Consider the following 19,591-nt stretch of genomic DNA (forward strand, 5'->3'; position numbering starts at 1 on the left):
AAAGTTACTAGCATACGTTCTTCCTCAAGCGACTGAACGCGACTCTCTAACAGAGTCAACTTATCGAACAAAATGGCACATGTAGGACAAAGTGAGTGGTCGTGAGACATTATAGTTAACTTACGTGAATAGTTTATGCCAACCAAGATAATCCGTCAAGAGCGTTGAGTTGGTTAGTTCAACGGGAACAGTAGCGTCGAGCTCCAAGGAAGAAAGCCGCGCCGAGTAAACCTATAACTAGACAGTAGATGTATGGATTAAATCGGTAAAGACAAAATAAATGAATAAACGAATTAATATATAATATATAGCGGTTAACAAGAAAAAGTTTGGGAAAAGTTTGGAGCAGCTCAGGTGCAGCGCGGTATGTCGTCAGACAGGAAAAGCTCAGGTGACTACTGACTGAAGTACCCTCCCCTCAACACACTCAGGTGACTACTGACTGAAGTACCCTCCCCTCAACACACTCAGGTGACTACTGACTGAAGTACCCTCCCCTCAACACACTCAGGTGACTACTGACTGAAGTACCCTCCCCTCAACACACTCAGGTGACTACTGACTGATGTACCCTCCCCTCAACACACTCAGGTGACTACTGACTGATGTACCCTCCCCTCAACACACTCAGGTGACTACTGACTGATGTACCCTGCCCTCAACACACTTAGGTGACTACTGACTGAAGTACCCTCCCCTCAACACACTCAGGTGACTACTGACTGATGTACCCTCCCCTCAACACACTCAGGTGACTACTGACTGATGTACCCTCCCCTCAACACACTCAGGTGACTACTGACTGAAGTACCCTCCCCTCAACACACTCAGGTGACTACTGACTGATGTACCCTCCCCTCAACACACTCAGGTGACTACTGACTGATGTACCCTCCCCTCAACACACTCAGGTGACTACTGACTGAAGTACCCTCCCCTCAACACACTCAGGTGACTACTGACTGATGTACCCTCCCCTCAACACACTCAGGTGACTACTGACTGAAGTACCCTCCCCTCAACACACTCAGGTGACTACTGACTGAAGTACCCTCCCCTCAACACACTCAGGTGACTACTGACTGAAGTACCCTCCCCTCAACACACTCAGGTGACTACTGACTGATGTACCCTCCCCTCAACACACTCAGGTGACTACTGCTTTGGATCTTTAGTTTAGAAGAGCATCAGTTGGTAGATGTATTCATTAGTGTAAGCCTTTTAACATTTGAATTAGTTGAATGTTAGTAATGGTAGTAATGGTAGAAAAACACATTAATTTTGAACTTCATGTGTGGTTGCAAGTACCAACAGCAATTCTGGACAAGGTTTCTGATTAATCGTGGAATGGCACAGCAAATGGATATAAATGGAACTGATTTGGCCACCTAAACGCAGGGCATCTGTGACCCCATATCCTCTCTCAACATCATGTGACCTTTCAGTTGCAAACCAAACATTGGATTTGCAGATCATCACTCTCCTTTGTTTAAATTGTGAATCAGCTGGCACCATTAACATAACTGGACAATTTCAAAGTGACACTTTGAAATCATTTCATGTATCCTAGAATGTAATCTTAAATCCCCCAGCCATAACTTTTCATCACATTGTTAACCATAAAGGGAGAGGCTGAAATAAGGCTTAAACTGTTGAGTTTAGCTAGTAAGACTGTTGCAATTATCATGTGCAATAAGCATATTGAATGCAAAGGTACTTCTAGTTCTAAGTCGTCTAGCAGCCTTAGGCTACTTACATTAATATCACATGATGTGTATGCTATCACTAATGAGTGACCATGTTGGGAAAATGGTTTATTTATCATGTTTAAATATTCTTAAAATAAGAGCAACATGATTGTCACTCAAGAGGGCCGTGTTAACAGGTGTTCATAGAAAGTTAACCGTGCTTATTATTCCGACGAAAACGATCTGCATCCGACCCCATATGGCTGGGAGTGAAAGGGAGGCTCTCCATTGGGCTCTCAGTGGCACGTGTTGCAGCCCTTAGCTAGCTGGGATAGCGGGCCTGCTGTTTTCGGAGAGGGTGTTTGTGCAGTCCACTCGTCCGGCACCAGGGGAGTCAACTGAATCTCCACATACTGCCCAGCGCTCGAAGGCGCTCGAAGCCACTGTTAAATTCCCTGCCTGACTTTATAACGAGGACGACGTAACCGTGACGACAAACACCTGTTTATGCTGCGAACTGTTCTTTGATGATCCTACCTGTAACCTTTGGTCACTGTGTGTGGATAAGTGGGTGGACATAATGTTATAACGACGTTGTTATGACTCAAATTAATACATCTAATTCAAATGCAAAGAAAAGCAAATACACAAACAAGACCAGGGTGCATTCAAATGGCATACATTGTGTGCTTTTCATTACATCTGTTCTGTATGTTTTCAGTAGGATTTTTATATTGCATTGTCTGGTTCAAATACAACAATACAGCATACATTTAGCTTTTTAATAGAACATTAATGGATCCTTAGAAAATCCTTCAGTCTTAATAACTGACTAGATTTGTTGTTGTAAAAAGGAGCTTGTGAGAGGAAACCTTTGCTTTTAATGAATCATGAATCATGTGTTGGTTGTTTAGTTCCTAATAAACGTGAGAGGAATAGTTCTGTAATACATGTCTGCCCAGCAAAATGTAGTTTTACAATGTGTCAACTTTTATTACATTGCTCTCATTTAAATAAAGTGACAAATATTGGTGTTCTAAGTCGACACAGAAGTTTGAAAATGTCAGCGTTTGAACACACATTAGGCCCCCACCAGCAGTCAAGCTGATCCTGCTTGTATCAGTACCAGCGCCTGCCGTGTTACAGCAGGACCCAGGAGAATGAAGAGGAGTCTGGATCGCTGTCAGAAGCCAGCTTTATCCAGTCTTTAAGTACATGGCGTAAAAAAAAGCGTAGATATAAAACAAAAACAATTCAAACAGTGCAAATCATATTATCTCACAATCTTTACAAGAATGGAATCCATTGCTGGGGGGCAGAGGATAAGAAGGGGGGGGGGGGGTCCACTGGCTCCTCCTCCTTCTGTTTGAACAGATAGGGACTAACTTCATGGCTGTCAGCCAAACTGTATATGACTTCTTCCACCCATCCAAAACCACAGAGGTAAATACAAACTGGCATAGGAGCTGTGGGGGACATGGGGGGGGGAGTAGAGGAGAGGAATGTTCAGAGGGAGGAGGATGAAATGCAGGAAGGAGAGAAATAGAGGACAGGGAGGGGTGAGAGAAGGTAAAGGAGGGGAGGACACCATTTGTCTTGGGGGGGGGGGGTGGCCGTGGGAGGAAGGGAGGGATAGAGGAGGAGGGATGGAGAGAGAGGAGGAGTTGGAGGAGAAGGGAAGGAGAGAGAGGAGGAGGAGGAGGGAAGGAGAGAGAGGGAGAGGAGGGAAGGAGAGAGAGGAGGAGAAGGGAAGGAGAGAGAGGAGGAGGGAAGGAGAGAGAGGAGGAGGAGGAGGAGAAGGGAAGGAGAGAGAGGAGAAGGAGGAGGAGAAGGGAAGGAGAGAGAGGAGAAGGAGGGGGATTCAGGCCTCATGTCCTCCTGGTTCTAGAATGCTGGATCAGCCACTGTAGTGTGATATCTGGGGGGACACACAGAATTATTCTATTTAAATGATACTGTTGTTTGCAAAAATGTAAGTAGCGTTGGTATTTAAGTAGTAGTATGTAAGTATGACAAGATTTGTAATTCTGTTCTGTGTAGCCAGACAGATATTTACCAATGTTGTCTTTTTCCTTGCAGGAGATAGAGTAACAGCAGATCTCTCTGTCCTGAATGGCTGACAAATTCCTGTGAGGAGCAACCAGGGCAGGAAGTAGAGACAGATGGAGAGAGAGAAGGAGAGACAAATGGAGGTGGGGGTAGAGAGAGAGGGGGAAGTGAGGGTAGAGTGAGTAGATAAACACTAAATCACAGTAGATAATTATCTATCACAGTAGATAATCACAGTAACTTCAGAATAAATACTATTTGATATACAAGCAGAAACAACTCCTTAACATCAAATACAAAAAATGTATGAGACTTTTAGTTTTTTAGGAAACAAAATAATAATAAAAATGCTAACTGGTGTGGTTTTGGACATTAAAACAACATCAGCAAGGCCATGGATTGGTTTACATCAAAACTAAGTTAAAGTCGATAAGTCATTCCATGTAATCTCTGCTCAAAATATGCCACCCAAAAATAGGAAGTGAGTAATTTGATAGTTCACATGTTGATGTTCCAGACATGCTTTTCATTGTGAAAACCTCAGAAGACTGTGTGCTTACATCCTCTCGATAAGCTCCTTCTCATCCAAGGCACCTGGAATGTCTCTCTTGTTCCCCAACACCAGCACCTGAGAGACACAAGCACCCATCAGGAACCATGTTAGGAAACCAAACATGGTGTTCTGGTGCTATGAAACCACTCCATCGCAGCATCACCTGCATACTCAATTTAACATTTAATTCCATTTGATCATCTGTCATATTTTATGTGAATTCTGTCATCCTATTTTGTCTGGAATTAAGCTACTTATTCTACCAAATAAGCCTTAATTATGTAAACTAGTGCACAGTGATGCAGTTGGTGACACAGATTTCTAGAATTATAGATAGATAGTGCAGTGCCTGTGATGCAGCTGGTGAGGACAGTTCTTCTCAGTGCCTTTGGTACCTATATTTCTCTGATCAGCTATTGTAGTCACTTATGCACATCATAAAGGCCATTTCTCATTATTTTAAACAAATTGCCAAAGCTCTAGTACATTCATGCAAATTATCTTTATCTTAGCCTTTATTTGTCTGCTGTTTCCCACGTTATCAATTGCTTATGTTATGTTGATCAAATTGTATTATATTGGTTCTCTGTTACATTTTCTTACCACCACAAACTTAGTTCATAACAGAAGTCATTACATGCACAATGGTTGAGCCAGTTGTCATGAGGTCAAAATCACCATACAGCTCTTGCATGTACAGTTCTGCCATTGGGATGTTTGCTATGTTTAAATTAACGTTTGTATTTTTTCATTTGTGCTATGCAATGCTGTGAAATACACTTGTATTTTCTATATTGCATTCGCAAAAATAAGACACGACAATTGACCAAGGAGACAAAATTTGTACTAACATTGTTCCTGTCGTAAACCTGATTGTGGATCGCTATACCCATGCGTCAAGAATAGTGCCCATGTCCGTGATGCAGCTGGTGATTATAATGTTGTAACACATTTGCAATGTGTAGGCAGATTTGACATCAGTAAACTAATGTATGGAACATCTATACTGAAAGTGTATAGTTCATGTCTTATGATAGTTTTCAGCTCGCTTTATCCATATACTTTTGGCTTGCGAGAGCTAGCTTAGTGCAGCTTAGTCAAATCAAGATGGCTGAGTCCAGAGCGAAGACAGCAAGCCCAACTGTCTGCAAATTATTTTAGGGAAATGTCGAAATGCTCATCCAAACATCTTAAATTGCAGCACTGCACTCCGTTGGCTTATAAAGAGGACACATTCAAAATATGAACTTTGCAGAGCAAGGGCGTATCTAGCTGGAGCCCCCCCCAAAGTTTCATTACCCCCCCTAATTTCTTTCATAAAAAAATAAATATTCTGGGGGGAACATGCCGTTTAATGCGGTTTAATGTAACTCCAGAGAGCTGGAACTGCAGCTCTCTCTGCATGCCTGCGCTAACGGGTTTCTCATCTATTAGAGTTACCAAACCAGGCTAATGAGAGTAGATGAGTGTAGGGGAGAATGGCCGAACCCTGTTCATCCATCTTGGTTTGGTTTCAAAAGGCTACCAACCTCACTAATCCCAAATCCACCTGTTGTTGGACAGGACAGGGCAGTTACATGGACCGTTCTCCCCCAAACACAACTGCCTACTTCTACAGCCTACCCACCATTCAACCCAGCCGTGGTTGTGATAGGTTGATGCTTTGGTCATTCTTAATCAACTAAGTATTCCACAGGAGTTGGGTGATCTGTTGGGTCAGAGTTGAAGTATTGCTTGCGAAGCATATCCAACTTGAATGAATCCAAATCAAATATGTCAATTTCACTTCATATTATATTACTTGGCCCAATTACTGTACTTTAAAATGGGGGGGGGGGGGGACTATGCATGCATAAATACTGTAATTCCTAGATGTTTCATGATTTATGGATCTGAATACTGTTTAATTTAGTGAGTTTGCTCTTTCTCTTTGACCTCATAGACCTTGTTTTCAGTGTCCAATTTGCTTTCAATATACATAAAGGCACTGAACAAATGCTTCTGGAGAACACATCTGACAGCACCATGAGTCAACCTGACATTATGGTGCTGCTTCCCACTCATGTCGAGGTATCAGCAGGTGATCAAAACGTCTTCAACCCCCCCTTCCTCCCACCTGCGCCTCCCTCTCCCTTGGTAAGCAATCCATCCTGTATAGATTTCACTAGTGTGTCCTTCAAATGGTTTCCCCTGTCGATACATCTCTCCCCCTCCCTCCCTTCCTTCCTCCACTTGGAGGGGCTTGCACATTTGCAGTCTTTGCAACTCTCCTTCCTCCTATCCCATTTATTCCTCCCCATCTCCATCCTCCTCCCCCATTAATTCCTCCCCTGTTCATTCCTTCCTTCTCCTTCCTCCTCCCCTATTAATTCCTTTCCCTCAGAGTTTTCCTGCGTTTTTTCCTTTTGTCATCATACCCTACACTCTTTTTCTACCCCCTTAACCCCCCCCCCCCTTTCTTCTTTTCTCTCTTCCCGTCAATAAAACAGAACCCCAGTTCTACGGTCATCACTCAGACACACGTTCATTATTCATGTCGGTGCTGAAGAGTCTGTGTGTGTGTAAGGACAAGACAGCTGTCACAGCGCTGTCACAGCGTGGATCATCTTCATGTTAGAACGAGCCTCTGTGACAGCTAGGAGAGGCAACAGCAGCAGACTGTCATTGCCGCTAGCTGGTGTCTTGCATGCTACACAGTGGCTCGCTGGTGTCTTATATGCTACATGGCTGCAAGCTGGTGTCTTGCATGCAACAGGGTGGCTAGCTGGTGTCTTGCATGCTACAGGGTGGCTAGCTGGTGTCTTGCATGCTACACAGTGGCTAGCTGGTGTCTTGCATGCTACACAGTGGCTAACTGGTGGCATGCTACACAGTGGCTAACTGGTGTCTTGCATGCTACACAATGGCTCGCTGGTGTCTTATATGCTACATGGCTGCTAGCTGGTGTCTTGCATGCAACAGGGTGGATAGCTGGTGTTTTGTATGCTACACAGTGGCTAGCTGGTGTCTTGTATGATACATGGTTGCTAGCTGGTGTCTTGTATGCTACACAGTGGCTCGCTGGTGTCTTGTATGCTACATGGTTGCTAGCTGGTGTCTTGTATGCTACATGGTTGCTAGCTGGTGTCTTGTATGCTACATGGCCTCCTGACCAGCAGCATATAACTAAAGCATATAACATTAGTCTAAAGTCTAAAACGATTCAACTGACACACCAAAGGGGACTCTATCCACACAGCCACAGCAACTTTGCCAATACTGAAAATACAGTACAATCATTTCATCACAACAGTCAACATGGAGCATGTGTGTCTTGTTAAGTCAATATTAGAGTCCACTCACCGGGATGCCCTGGAGCTGGGGCTTGTCTAGGAGGTTGTGCAGCTCATTCTTGGAGGCTTCGATCTTCTCCTGATCTGCTGCGTCCACCATGTAGCTGAGCAGGGCAGAGAGAAGAGAGCGAACATCAAAACTGGGAAGAAGTGAACAGTGAATAAATAGTACCCGGGTTATACATCTATCGCTCTGGATAAGAGCGTCTGCTAAATGACTAAATGTAAAAGTACATCATTTTGTGGATAAGATGTATGGTTAGTGGTCACAGAAGTGTGTGTGTGTGTGTATTTGTGTGTGTATTTGTGTATGTGTACTTACACTATTGCACTGACTCCTCGACAGTACCTCTCCCACATGCTACGGAATCGAGGCTGGCCTCCGATATCCCAGAGCTGCAGAAATACAACACACATACAACACACACATCTAGACACACTTATAGTCCTGCACAAATGGAAAACACACACACATGGGAACCCATGTACACATACCTCTTGCTTTTTCCTCAAATGATTCCTCAAATGATTCCTCAAATGATTCCTCAAATGATTCCTCAAATGATTCCTCAAATGATTCCTCAAATGATTCCTCAAATCCCACAGCAGACAGATAAACATTAAAGGCCGTTCCATCGAGGACAGAGACCACAGGTTTGCATCCCCACGGAAACCATGAGCAGGGCTGGCTGCCCGTCACTGACGAGGACCACGGGTGGAAACCACACCCTCCCTCGTCCCGGCACCAGCACTCACCTTAATGGTGACGTTGCCTTTGGTGATCTTCCTCATGTTGAAGCCCACTGTGGGGATCATGTCCTCGCTGAACTGTCCCGACTGGGGGAGGGGGAGAGAGAGACGGAGAGGAGAGAGGGGGATGGAGAAAGAGAGAGACGGAGAGGAGATAGGGGTGAGAGGGGATAGAGATTGAGAGAGGAAATTACAGTGAGAAGGAAAGAGAAAGTGGGAGAGCAATAAAGATGGGTTAGGGAGAGAGAGAAACAGTTAAGGGAGAAAGGTGTGGACAAAATATGGAGATGAGGCAAGTGTTAGAGAATGGAGGAGGGGAGGGACAGAGGAAGGGGAGCAGAGAGAGATACAGTGCATCAAAAGGAGGGTTAGAAGAGGTGGAGAAACAGAGAGATTAAAAACAATAAAGTTTTTGTCAATAGTGAGACAGTACTGATGATGAACCGTGGTTGCTATGTTAATGTGTGAAAATAATAATCCACCCCAACCAAGATGCACGTGACCCAAACATACTGCTTGCTTACAATGACCCTAAAACCAGGTCGAGCGTTTACAGTTGGTAAGCTCCTGAGCATGAGAAGGATGAAGGAGATCAAAAAGCAGCATTTCCTGGACAACAACATGCCACTATGTCTGACCATGTCCCACTAAGCTGTAGGCCACACACTACAGCAAAAAGAGGAAGAGAGACAGTGAATTTTCACTGGGAATAAATTGTGTTGTATAATTGGCTTTGTCATTAAATGAAGCTATGAAGCCATCCATCTCCTAGCACCGTTCCTCAAGCTATTACTGTCATTAGAAAACAGGTTCATTCATCAGTCACCTGACACACTTTCAATCGCTTTCTCAATCCATACCAACCAGGAAGTCAAGTGCAGCAGCAAAAGGCCAGTTTGTGTTGTTGACATATTCACACCACTTTGTCACTGCACACAGGTGGATTAGCTTTCTTCTCCAACTGCTGCCTTACTTCCATTTGAAGAATTGCAGCTTTCGACAAGACAAATGCATTACGTGGGTTTTGACCATCCTGTAACGATATTTAATCAGGACTCTGCTAGGAATTTTATGACAGATGAACCTGCGATGCAAAGACTCTCACAGTTCAATACTGAAAGGGAGAGAGATGGCTTGCTTGGATACCTAAGAAAAATTGATTACAAAAAAAACTGTCAATAGTGACAGGCACTTTGATGGGAAACCTCTTTGAACCTCGTGGATTGTACAATAGTAAAACTAAGAGCTGGAAAGCTACTGGATGGAAGTGCTTGAGTAGATAGCTATGGCTGTAATCCCCTCTGGACCTGTGAAATGATATGAACTCGCAGTGCTGGACTTCCTCCATATACTCAGGGGGTTCTTTTAAGATAGTTCAGGTTATTTTGATATAGATTAAAACATAAAAGGACAATGTGCAAGCACATACCTGACTCATCATCACACTGACAAAGACAAACAGACATCTTCAGTAATAATAAATCACACGACTGGAACAGTTTAGACACTGCCAAATACACCTCTATTCCCCTTTGCCAAACTGCATTCAAACAAGCCATCTGCCTCCAGGCTCTTAGTCATGAAGCCAGACAGTTTAAGGACACTTTCCTGTAACTCTTTAGGAATGTGATGACAAGAATGAGACGCACACACAGACCTTCAAAATAAGAGTCCAGATAGGACAATGACAAGGATGACTCACCCACCCCAATGAAGGCATCTCCCATCCCGTGGGTGAGAGGGATTACTGCCCAGTGCACTCTAATGCTGGGCCCCTCGGACATGACATCACAAGTCCAGACTTTAAACCACCTGGGCTTGGTCAGAGGGAGAGGAGAGCAGAAGAGAGTGGACCTGCTACGATCTGTCTGGCTGTGCTGCTCGAGGCCCAGTTGTCTTTCAGACTGCCAGTGGATGATGCAACATGTGTGTGACCATGTCTACATATACAGGAGGGTCTGGACCTCTCCTCACACTTGGCTCTCTCTCTCTGTCTTCAAATCCCCCATTATGTTAAATGTGGTTTCAGTCTTTTGGACCTTACTCTGTATATTAATGTAGCTTATAGCTGGGAAATACTATTTCACTCTATACCATGTGGAGATGAAATGTTGAGATATTAAGGGGCAACTTTGTATTTCGACCAGTCAAAGTATCTCTGCAATTAAGTTAACTAAGAGTTAAGCATGTGCCCCCTTTGCTGTTTTTGGAAGGCTGACTATCCTTTACAGGATTTATACATTTGAGTTATGTCCATTTCTACTCTCACATTTATCTCAGTGCTTATAGTAAATCTAATTTGTGACAGACAATGTTCAGTTAGGATTGTTAGCTTAACTATCAACTGTATTAGACAGCACAAAACTCAATGAGCAAAGTTAAGAGTTTCAGATATTTACCAACATCTATCAAATCTTTTGACTGACTTGCTAACTCCATCCACCAGCCGAGTAATATAATCCAAAGGTGTTCTCTTTGTCCAGGTGTTGTTTGGAGTAGACTGAGACAAGGACCAAGGTAAATTTATGTGTGCTCTAAAACGTGTGACTAGACATAGACGACCTTCTCCTGTTCCATCTTGGTTTTATGTGTGCTTGCAGAATAGAGTCCCCAGCTATGTGCACATCTGTATCTCTATAACTCTATCATTACAGACAGGCAGACAGACAGACAGACAGACAGACAGACAGACAGAGACAGACAGACAGACAGACAGACAGACAGACAGACAGACAGACAGACTCACAGGCAAACTTTCTGTCCCTGTACCTCTCTCATGCATATATCAGTGTACAGTACACAATGTTACCTATCTATCACCACATGTCACCGACTGTAAAAACTGACGAAACTACACACGATCACTACGTCCTACTATGCCAACTCGGGTGACAGAGAGTACACTGTCTAAAAGGGTATGGCTTTATTCCAGTTCAATAACTGCAACTACACAAGGGCCGTGACAAACCGTCATGTAGCCTACTTCTATCCAGTCAGGTCGCGTGGTCTTTCTCCATTTCCATATCGTTTTTTTTTGTGTGTGTGTTTTTACTAACCCCCAAACAAGGTAATGCACTTTCTAGATGTGTTTGGAAAGCGATCTCGGTTGTGTGCGGTAGCTTAAAATCTGAAAACTGGGCTGTTCAAGGTTGACCGTCTCGTTTCCCGACAGCATCACTATGTCGTCATCATACGCGCATCATGTGGTGTCTCGGTAGTTAGTACACTACTGTGTCATTAAACAGCCATTTATTCCTAATTACATATAGAAAAATATTTTGGGGTGATAAAATAGTTTCAGCTTTATCGACAGGGAGCTAGTGCTACATACTCGTTTTCGTTTAGAAAAATGCTTCCCTTACGATCGGAGCTCAATCACGGGATCGCCACATAGTCCAGTCAGTCATAAATCGATGCACCCATACAATCTAAAACACTGAAATTACCGCTATAACGTTGACGAAGGTGGTCTTCCCCGAATACTGCAAACCGACCAGTGTTAATTCCATCTCCTCCTTCCAAAACAGCGCTTTAAACCAGTCCAAAAGCTTGTTAAACAAGGCAATCATCTTGAGATAGCGCCTAGGTGGACTCGTAGCAAAATATCAGCTGACTCTTCACCGCCTCGGCGAATAGGAGAGAGGAATGTGAAGATGTAGACTTTCCGTTCCAATCTTGGACAATCAAAATGTGTAAGACTATGTTACGTATGTTGTCGTTAACAAATGCTAAACGCTCCCGGCAATATTTCCTTACTGTCTGTATAAAATTGGTTAGGTTTGCCCTTCCTCATTGGGTGGGGTTACGATAGATCCATGCACAGCTGATTCGAAACAATGCGTGGAGAGGGGCGCATTGACGGAGCTACAGCAAGTTGAGGGGTTCATTCGCTGTATGGCGATCCCTGCTGGAAGGTAGACCGTACCGCACTGTGGATTTGCTCCAAATGGGTCCGCCTGCTGGCAGATAACTGTGTGGTCACAAGATATTGCATTCTGCTGTTTAACGCTGCAGATTCGTCAAAATATTTTTCTCAACGCCAGAAACTTAAAACTAAAATGTTGCAGAAAAAACGACAGAATAAACACAATACATAATAATAATGCATGAACGTACACGTTTTGTAACTTTTATATAGGCCTACTGAAAGCAAGGTGTGATGGCCGAGTTGGCTATCATCAGTGTCAAACGCGAAACTGACAGATAGGGAAGTGATTTGACATCGTCATATTTCACAACAGCAAGCAGATGGGATAGCCAGTTCGGCGCAAGCAAAATGAAAAATACCATGAAAATTAAATGAACACTGCATCGCTAAGTAAGTGCGTGTTGACATTGTTATGTTACCTTTGCGTATTTTGCTTGTTGGACACGTGTTATAAAACACGGATCTAAACTCATTGTCAGCTATTAGCTAGTTAGCGGCGAGCAAAAGCTGCCAGCATAAGCCGAAAAAGCGTACCAGGCAGGCGACAAACAAAGTGATTCGACTTCTAAATAATGTAATTATTATTGTCTAGATAAGACTGATTGACCAAATAAAAGGTTTAAAAGTATCTAGCTGGGTTTGTGTGAACATCAAGCTAGCTCGCTATTAGGCTATTCATTGAACTTGAAATACAAGTTCAGCCTATGGTTACGTTTAGTTACTCAATGCTGTGTTTTTGGAATACCAATAGCCTCCCATTTTTTGTTTCAACAGGGGATGCACAATGTTTTCTCTTGCCGCTTCGTCTTGCTCCACGTCGACCCAAGACCTTTGAAACAACCCAGCGAGTCTAACTTGACTTGCCAGAACGTTTTGAGAAGTAACACAGCTGGCCATGGGGACTACACTCAGTGAGCCGTGCATTTATGACAAATTGTCAGAAAGTATTGATATCCTGCGCCAGTCGGGTTATCGGTACGGCATGTCGGAGAGTGAGATTGAGAAGTTTATCAAGCAAGTCCTGGAAACGAACGAACCCAGGAGAGACCCACCCCAGTTTCCCATCCTAAGAGCCACTGTTAAGGTAAGACAATGATACGATTAGTTCCTTAAAATACACACACACAAGCCGTCAATGGTAAGCTGTCATTTACATATAACGAGCCACACACCTTTATTCATAATTATTCATGTGTTTATGCAGTTCCCACGATAAGGCAATTTACCGTATACTAGACATAAAATCTATCATGTTGACCTTTTACAATATATGGAAGACAAACTTGTGGTGTCGTCCTAGTTTGTGGTGGTGGTGGTCCTGGTTGTGGGGGTGGTCCTGGCCTTCTCCTACCCACAGAGCCCCCCCCAGCTGGGGCTAATCAACATGGGGGGCCACAACTGGTCCTCCCCCCTCAGTCACGTTCGCCTGCTGGCTCTGCCCATCGCCAAGAAGTACAACCTGCAAGGTACATCACACTGTAGACTGTAGGTTCAAGGTTCACTGCACTTTAACCAAGCTAAAGGAAACATGTACAGTACATGTTTTTGAAGAAATGTTAGCCCTGCTGTAAGTTCACATACTCTATGCCAGCTGTGTTGTGGAGCAACGTTTTGTTTTCCGGTTAAGTGTCAGAGGACAAATCCTGCATGCATTACTGGTGTTTCCTCTTTCTGCCTGTTTCTGCGTTGAGTTGTGTAACTACTGAACCATATCCCCTCCAAGTGACTGCTACCAACCAGGACCTTGGACAACCTGGTCTATGACCCAGTGGCACTCTGTTACTCATGATGTCAATCGTGTATGTGTCCGTGTGTGTGCATGTGTGTGTACCTGTCTGTGTGTGTGTGTGTGTACCTGTGTGTGTGTGTGTGTGTGTACCTGTGTGTGTGTGTGTGTGTGTACCTGTGTGTGTGTACCTGTTTGTGTGTGTGTATACCCGTGTGTGTGTTTGTACATGCGTGTGTGTGTACCTGTCTGTGTGTACGTGTGTGTGTGTGTTCACAGGGTTCCATGAGTGGTGGAGTGCGGGGGCCGTGAGGCAGGGCCTGGTGAACTGTTCAGGCTGTGCGGAGGTGACCTCGGTGCTGGAGGTCCCAGACACCCTGAGAGAGTCGGGAGCCCTGCGCCGCGGGCCCCAGCCCGTCCTGCTCAAGGTGACCAACCACCGGAGAGAAGGCCAAGCTGACCTGGCGCCCTGTTTGAAGCGGTTTAGTGTAGACGCTACGTGATGAGGGTCGAGCTTCTTTTCTGCTCGTGCATTTACGGCCGGGTTTTGATGTTAATTTATATTTTGGAAAATATCACAATGGTAGGTCTAGCCTATCGATCAAGGTACTCGAAAGCATGTTCACTGTCGGCTTCATTTGATCTTGATAGGCTAAGCATTCTTTAGAAAATAATAACAATATACCCACTATTAAATTAAAACTACTTCAGCATGATAATGCACCTAAAATACAAACGTGAGCAAGGGCAGCAATCGCTATCGAAATCAACAGGCATGCAATTATGCTAGCAGGGGGAGAATACAAACAACGAAAATCACCAGTTAACTTAAATTTGCAATAACTGACTAATACAATAACAGGCTTTAATGAACTGAAAACACAAGCTATACGACTTACAGTTCTCAAAGACGCACACACGCAATCTCAACTGCGCTGTGAAGCGCGTGTTCTTGCTATTCTCCGACATGCACTCTAACAATCACTGCTGATAGACGGCCTAAAATCTTGTACAGCCCTATTTCTGATACCGTGGCGGCAGAAATTTAGCCGTGGCGGGCCACCACGACAAAATCAACATTGGGGAAACACTGGAAAGTGTCTACTAAGTGAATACATCAATATATTGGATGAGAAGGACTTTTGGTTTAGTAGTAGTAAATCATTTTATTATAATAACATGTTGAGTTTATTCTTCATTCATCTTTTGTGAACAGCTTTTTGATTTGTGCCTTATGCTTGTGTGTGTAAGATCTGTTAACTTAAGTGTGTGTACGTGTGTGTGTGTCTGTATGTGTGTGTGTTGCAGGGAGGAGAGACTCTGCTGGTGCAGAGGCAGCAGTTGGAGGAGCTGTACTCAGCCCACTCCAGCTCCATGTCCATCCTGCTGGAGGAGGACAGCCTGCTGCCGCAGGACCAAGGGTTCCCCCAGGGCCCGGCCAACTTCACCCTGCTCTGGTACAGCTTAGGGCCCGGCCAACTTCACCCTGCTCTGGTACAGCTTGGGGCCCGGCCAACTTCACCCTGCTCTGGTACAGCTTAGGGCCCGGCCAACTTCACCCTGCTCTGGTACAGCTTAGGGCCCGGCCAACTTCACCCTGCTCTGGTACAGCTTAGGGCCCGGCCAACTTCACCCTGCTCTGGTACAGCTTAGGGCCCGGCCAACTTCACCCTGCTCTGGTACAGCTTAGGGCCCGGCCAACTTCACCCTGCTCTGGTACAGCTTGGGGCCCGGCCAACTTCACCCTGCTCTGGTACAGCTTATGGCCCGGCCAACTTCACCCTGCTCTGGTACAGCTTAGGGCCCGGCCAACTTCACCCTGCTCTGGTACAGCTTAGGACCGGCCAGCAGTGTTCAGTAGGGCTCAGCTGTATGAGAAGGTTGTGTTCATGAAAACTGTGGGGTTTGAGCTGGGCTCCTTGTTAAGGCATATTCAGTATGTAGTTTGACAGGAAGTGTCTTGTTCATTCCTGTCCTTGCCCCTGTCAGGAGGTTTCATTCTGGAGCCAGGGAGAAGGTGTTGAGGTGGCTCTTTCCCAAGGCAGAACTCTGCCCCCTTCTGGACAGTGCTGGAACTACACTGCAGCGATGCCTGGTCACTCACAGTGCTAATTCTCAGAGCAGGGTGAGTTTGGAGCGTGTGTGTGTGTGACAGGTGTGTGACAGGTGTGTGACAGTGCTGTGTGACAGTTGTGTGTGACAGTTGTGTGTGTGTGTGTCCTGCAGGGAGTCAGAGTTCTTGGCTGGCTGGTGGTAGGAGAAGGCTTGCCCACTGTCAGAGTGCTGCCCGTGCATCGCTGTCAGAAACACTGCAGCTCGTTCAACCTCTGGCTGGGCCCTGGAGACATGGGTGAGAACACACACCCACCCGTACTGTGACTGGGGCTTGAACTAAGACACACTCACTCAGAAATACTGGGACCATGCAAGCCAACACATGCACACTGAATATCACAATCTCACTGCCTCACAGATACACGCCCTATCACAAAGACAGTAGCTGTGGATCCGCCAGTAGCCCTCAGAGGTTGTGAGTGTGTGTGATGCTTCCTGCTCAGCGTGACGTGAGCTCATGCCCCTCTGTGAAGGGGCACAGGTCTGGATCAGGGAGCTTCTACATAGAGCTTCTACATAGTGTCAGGTGGCTAAACGGTGAGGGAATCGGGCTAGTAATCTGAAGGTTGCAAGATCGATTGTGTCCTTGGGCAAGGCACTTCACCCTACTTGCCTCGGGGGGGGAATGTCCCTGTACTTACTGTAAGTCGCTCTGGATAAGAGCGTCTGCTAAATGTAAATGTACATTCAGATGGCTGTGAATGTACGGCTTCTTCTTAGCGATCTTGTAATTCGAGCGCATGCAGCCAGCTGCCATTTATGAGCTGATTTGGTATAACAACTGCAAAGGGTGAATAGTTACAGTGAACACACAAACTCACCCCCCCACCCCTCCCACATATTTCATATCAGTTATCACTGACCTGCCTCAGTCATCTCTGACCTGCCTCAGTCATCACTGACCTGCCTCAGTCATCACTGACCTGCCACATACTATATGCCTACTGTCAGTTCTCTTCATGGCTGTTTACCTCTTAGGTTTACAGGTACATTTGTTTCTGTCAAGTCAACACAGTAAAGCATATTAATGTCCATATTTCTGCTCTTCACTCTTGACCTTGTCCCTCTCCAGTGTATGCCGACCCCCGCTACTGGCAGATGGAGCTGTTCCCCGGGAGAGGCCAAAACATTGTCTGCGACGGCTCCGCCTTCTGAGGGAGGAGGGGACGCCCTCGCCCCTGACAACCACAGAAGAAGAGAGGGAAAAGAGGGAGACAGAACCTGTCCTCAGAATCCCTTCCTTCTTTCCAGAAGCCCACAGCTCTCTCAGTGGCATCTGATATGAACGACCTGCCCTGGAGACACAGGCTGATTGGATCTGATATGAACGACTTGCCCTGGAGACACGGGCTGATTGGAGCTTTGGCCGACCCGTCCAGGGTTCGTCTGGCCCTGCTGGGGCCTGGATGCAGAACCTGCGCTCTCACTCAGAACACGAGCCAGCGCTCACGCTCGCTGGATCAACGCTCTCCTAATAAAGGCTGCTTGCAGAACGCCAACAACCCCTCTATACCGAGTTAGCCCTAACAAGTTCGTTAAATTCCTCCTTTCTACACCAGTGTCTTCTCCAACGTTCTCCCCAGCAACATCCACGACACTCATCACGACTTCCACTCCATGTGCTCCATCACTACACTGAAGCCATTCACTAACTGCGTCATCATACCAAACGAAGGCCCCAGATTCTGGCTGCTGGCTGGTCCTTTGCAGATCCAAAGTAGCAGGTGTGGTTTCTCAGTGGTACTTGGAGGCGGTAACCTGTCCGGCCTCACAGGAGGGGAGCTGCTGGGAGGGGGAAAAGCTTTCAGACAAATCGTCCTGCCTGTCAGAATGTTAGACCTTTTGTCAGTTCAAGGTGTCATATTGAGGTGGAATCGAATAGAATTACCGGGGACGTTCCAAAATAGAATGTTTGCATTTGTTCATGTTTTTGTATTCTCCTGAAACGGACATTTTTTATTTTTTTTTCACAGTGAGGGATGTGTGACATGCATGATTGTGATCATTCTGACATTGGCAAATCATTTTTATTATTTGTAAAATGTTCAGTTCACTAAGGTGTAATTATTTACAAGCAGTGTATGTATTTAGCATAGGTGGCTGCCATCCACATTTGCATGAGTTTTTGTTTTTTCGTTTTTCGTTTTTTTTTCAAATACTTTTTGGGTGATTTTCTGAATCTTGTCCCTTCCACAGTGAAAGCACTTTATCTTGTATTGGTTAACTGATTGATTGCCCTTGTTGAATATGTTGCACGGTATTTCAAGATGTCACACATTGTCAAGTCCTTTGAATGGGTCAGCCATTTTCTTTCTCTTTCACACACCACTTATGGGTTGTTAAAGCAGTCTTAACACTTATCTTAAGTTACCATTTTACTCATTTTCAGGTTATAACATGAACTACCATACCGTCACCTTTACACAGACATTATTGCAGAACTTTTTAGGCAATGTCTCATTATAATCCAAATATTGACAGTTTAGGCTGGATTTTGACAAGGGGCTTTTGTTTTTCAATACTGCTTTTTATTATCTGTTGTGAGAGTCAAGTGGATGGGAGTGCACCAGATGTGGTTGTAACCCTGGACACGTTCAGGAGCCAGGCTGGATGTCAGGGATGCAGAGGAGCCAGGCTGGATGTCAGGGATGCAGAGGAGCCAGGCTGGATGTCAGGGATGCAGAGGAGCCAGGCTGGATGTCAGGGATGCAGAGGAGCCAGGGTGGTGGAGCCCTGGTGGGGATGCATCTACGTTCCGCTGGGCTAAGTGAACCCGCTTCTTCAGTTAGACACTTTCATGGAGGGCGTTCTTGGTGTTGGCTGATCTCAGTGCTGGGATTGGCCCTGTGTTCTCAAAAAGGACCGTGCCCCAAAAAAGTCCTTCATTACAGTTGGTTCCAGTGTCTTCTGTCTACCATTAGGCCTTTTGGAATGTTGTTTTTTTATGTTATTTTTGCTGCTCAGATATTAGTTTGGATCAAGGCTGCTCTGTATCAGTTGATTACTGAAGGTTCCGACAGTCTGCCTTGGATCCAAACTTGCCTTTTCTTCCTAAGCCTTAATGCGATTACAGTTGGTTTTTACCTGCTTTCAATCTTTCTTTTTTTAATTCAAACTTGTTGTTTATTTTAGCCTTGAGCATCATTCAACTTAAACAAAGAACAGGGACATGCATAGAAAGTTAAACATTTCATCTTTCAAACTAGGATGTAAAATGTTTCAGTCACGAAAAGATACTTAAGATACTATATTTTTTTGTTGATTGGGCCACTTAAGTTTACGAATCCTTTAAAATCTAGATACTTATTGTCACTTATTGATTTTGTTAGTTTTTTAATACAGTATAAAACGTGCAATGAAGATGTATAAAATGTGATGTTGATTTAACTAGTTTCGTCAGGCGCAGAATGTTTGGATAATGTTTCTAAATAAAACGTTCTACCCCCATGT

At 44.9% G+C, this 19,591-nt stretch overlaps 2 protein-coding genes and 1 long non-coding RNA gene across 4 annotated transcripts; 1 reads left to right on the forward strand and 2 right to left on the reverse strand.

Moving 5' to 3' along the window:
- Positions 1-2,655: 2,655 nt before the first annotated feature.
- On the reverse strand, positions 2,656-12,305 carry arl8a (ADP-ribosylation factor-like 8A). The gene is made up of 7 exons (XM_084704521.1): positions 11,819-12,305; positions 8,379-8,459; positions 7,945-8,018; positions 7,633-7,726; positions 4,298-4,365; positions 3,745-3,815; positions 2,656-3,606 (listed from the first exon to the last, which is right to left on the reverse strand). The coding sequence occupies exons 1-7, from the start codon at positions 11,939-11,941 to the stop codon at positions 3,557-3,559; spliced, it is 561 nt and encodes a 186-aa protein (XP_084560647.1). The 5' UTR covers positions 11,942-12,305; the 3' UTR covers positions 2,656-3,556.
- Positions 12,306-12,550: 245 nt separating this feature from the next.
- c9h6orf89 (chromosome 9 C6orf89 homolog) lies at positions 12,551-19,588 on the forward strand. 2 transcript variants are annotated; one of them, XM_084704491.1, is made up of 8 exons: positions 12,551-12,690; positions 13,075-13,384; positions 13,601-13,766; positions 14,306-14,454; positions 15,335-15,483; positions 16,016-16,151; positions 16,253-16,376; positions 17,214-19,588. In XM_084704491.1, the coding sequence occupies exons 2-8, from the start codon at positions 13,196-13,198 to the stop codon at positions 17,294-17,296; spliced, it is 996 nt and encodes a 331-aa protein (XP_084560617.1). In that variant the 5' UTR covers positions 12,551-12,690; positions 13,075-13,195; the 3' UTR covers positions 17,297-19,588. The 2 variants fall into 2 exon arrangements, with proteins under 2 accessions (XP_084560617.1, XP_084560618.1); XM_084704492.1 differs by having other exon boundaries at positions 12,578-12,694.
- On the reverse strand, positions 15,167-17,900 carry LOC146273986 (uncharacterized). Its single transcript, XR_014766548.1, has 2 exons — positions 17,808-17,900; positions 15,167-16,364 (listed from the first exon to the last, which is right to left on the reverse strand). It is a non-coding gene; the product is annotated as an uncharacterized LOC146273986 (long non-coding RNA).
- Positions 19,589-19,591: the final 3 nt, after the last annotated feature.

The sequence above is a fragment of the Hypomesus nipponensis genome, chromosome 9 (assembly GCF_054491055.1).
Source record: "Hypomesus nipponensis isolate SF chromosome 9, ASM5449105v1, whole genome shotgun sequence".
NCBI lineage: Eukaryota > Metazoa > Chordata > Actinopteri > Osmeriformes > Osmeridae > Hypomesus > Hypomesus nipponensis.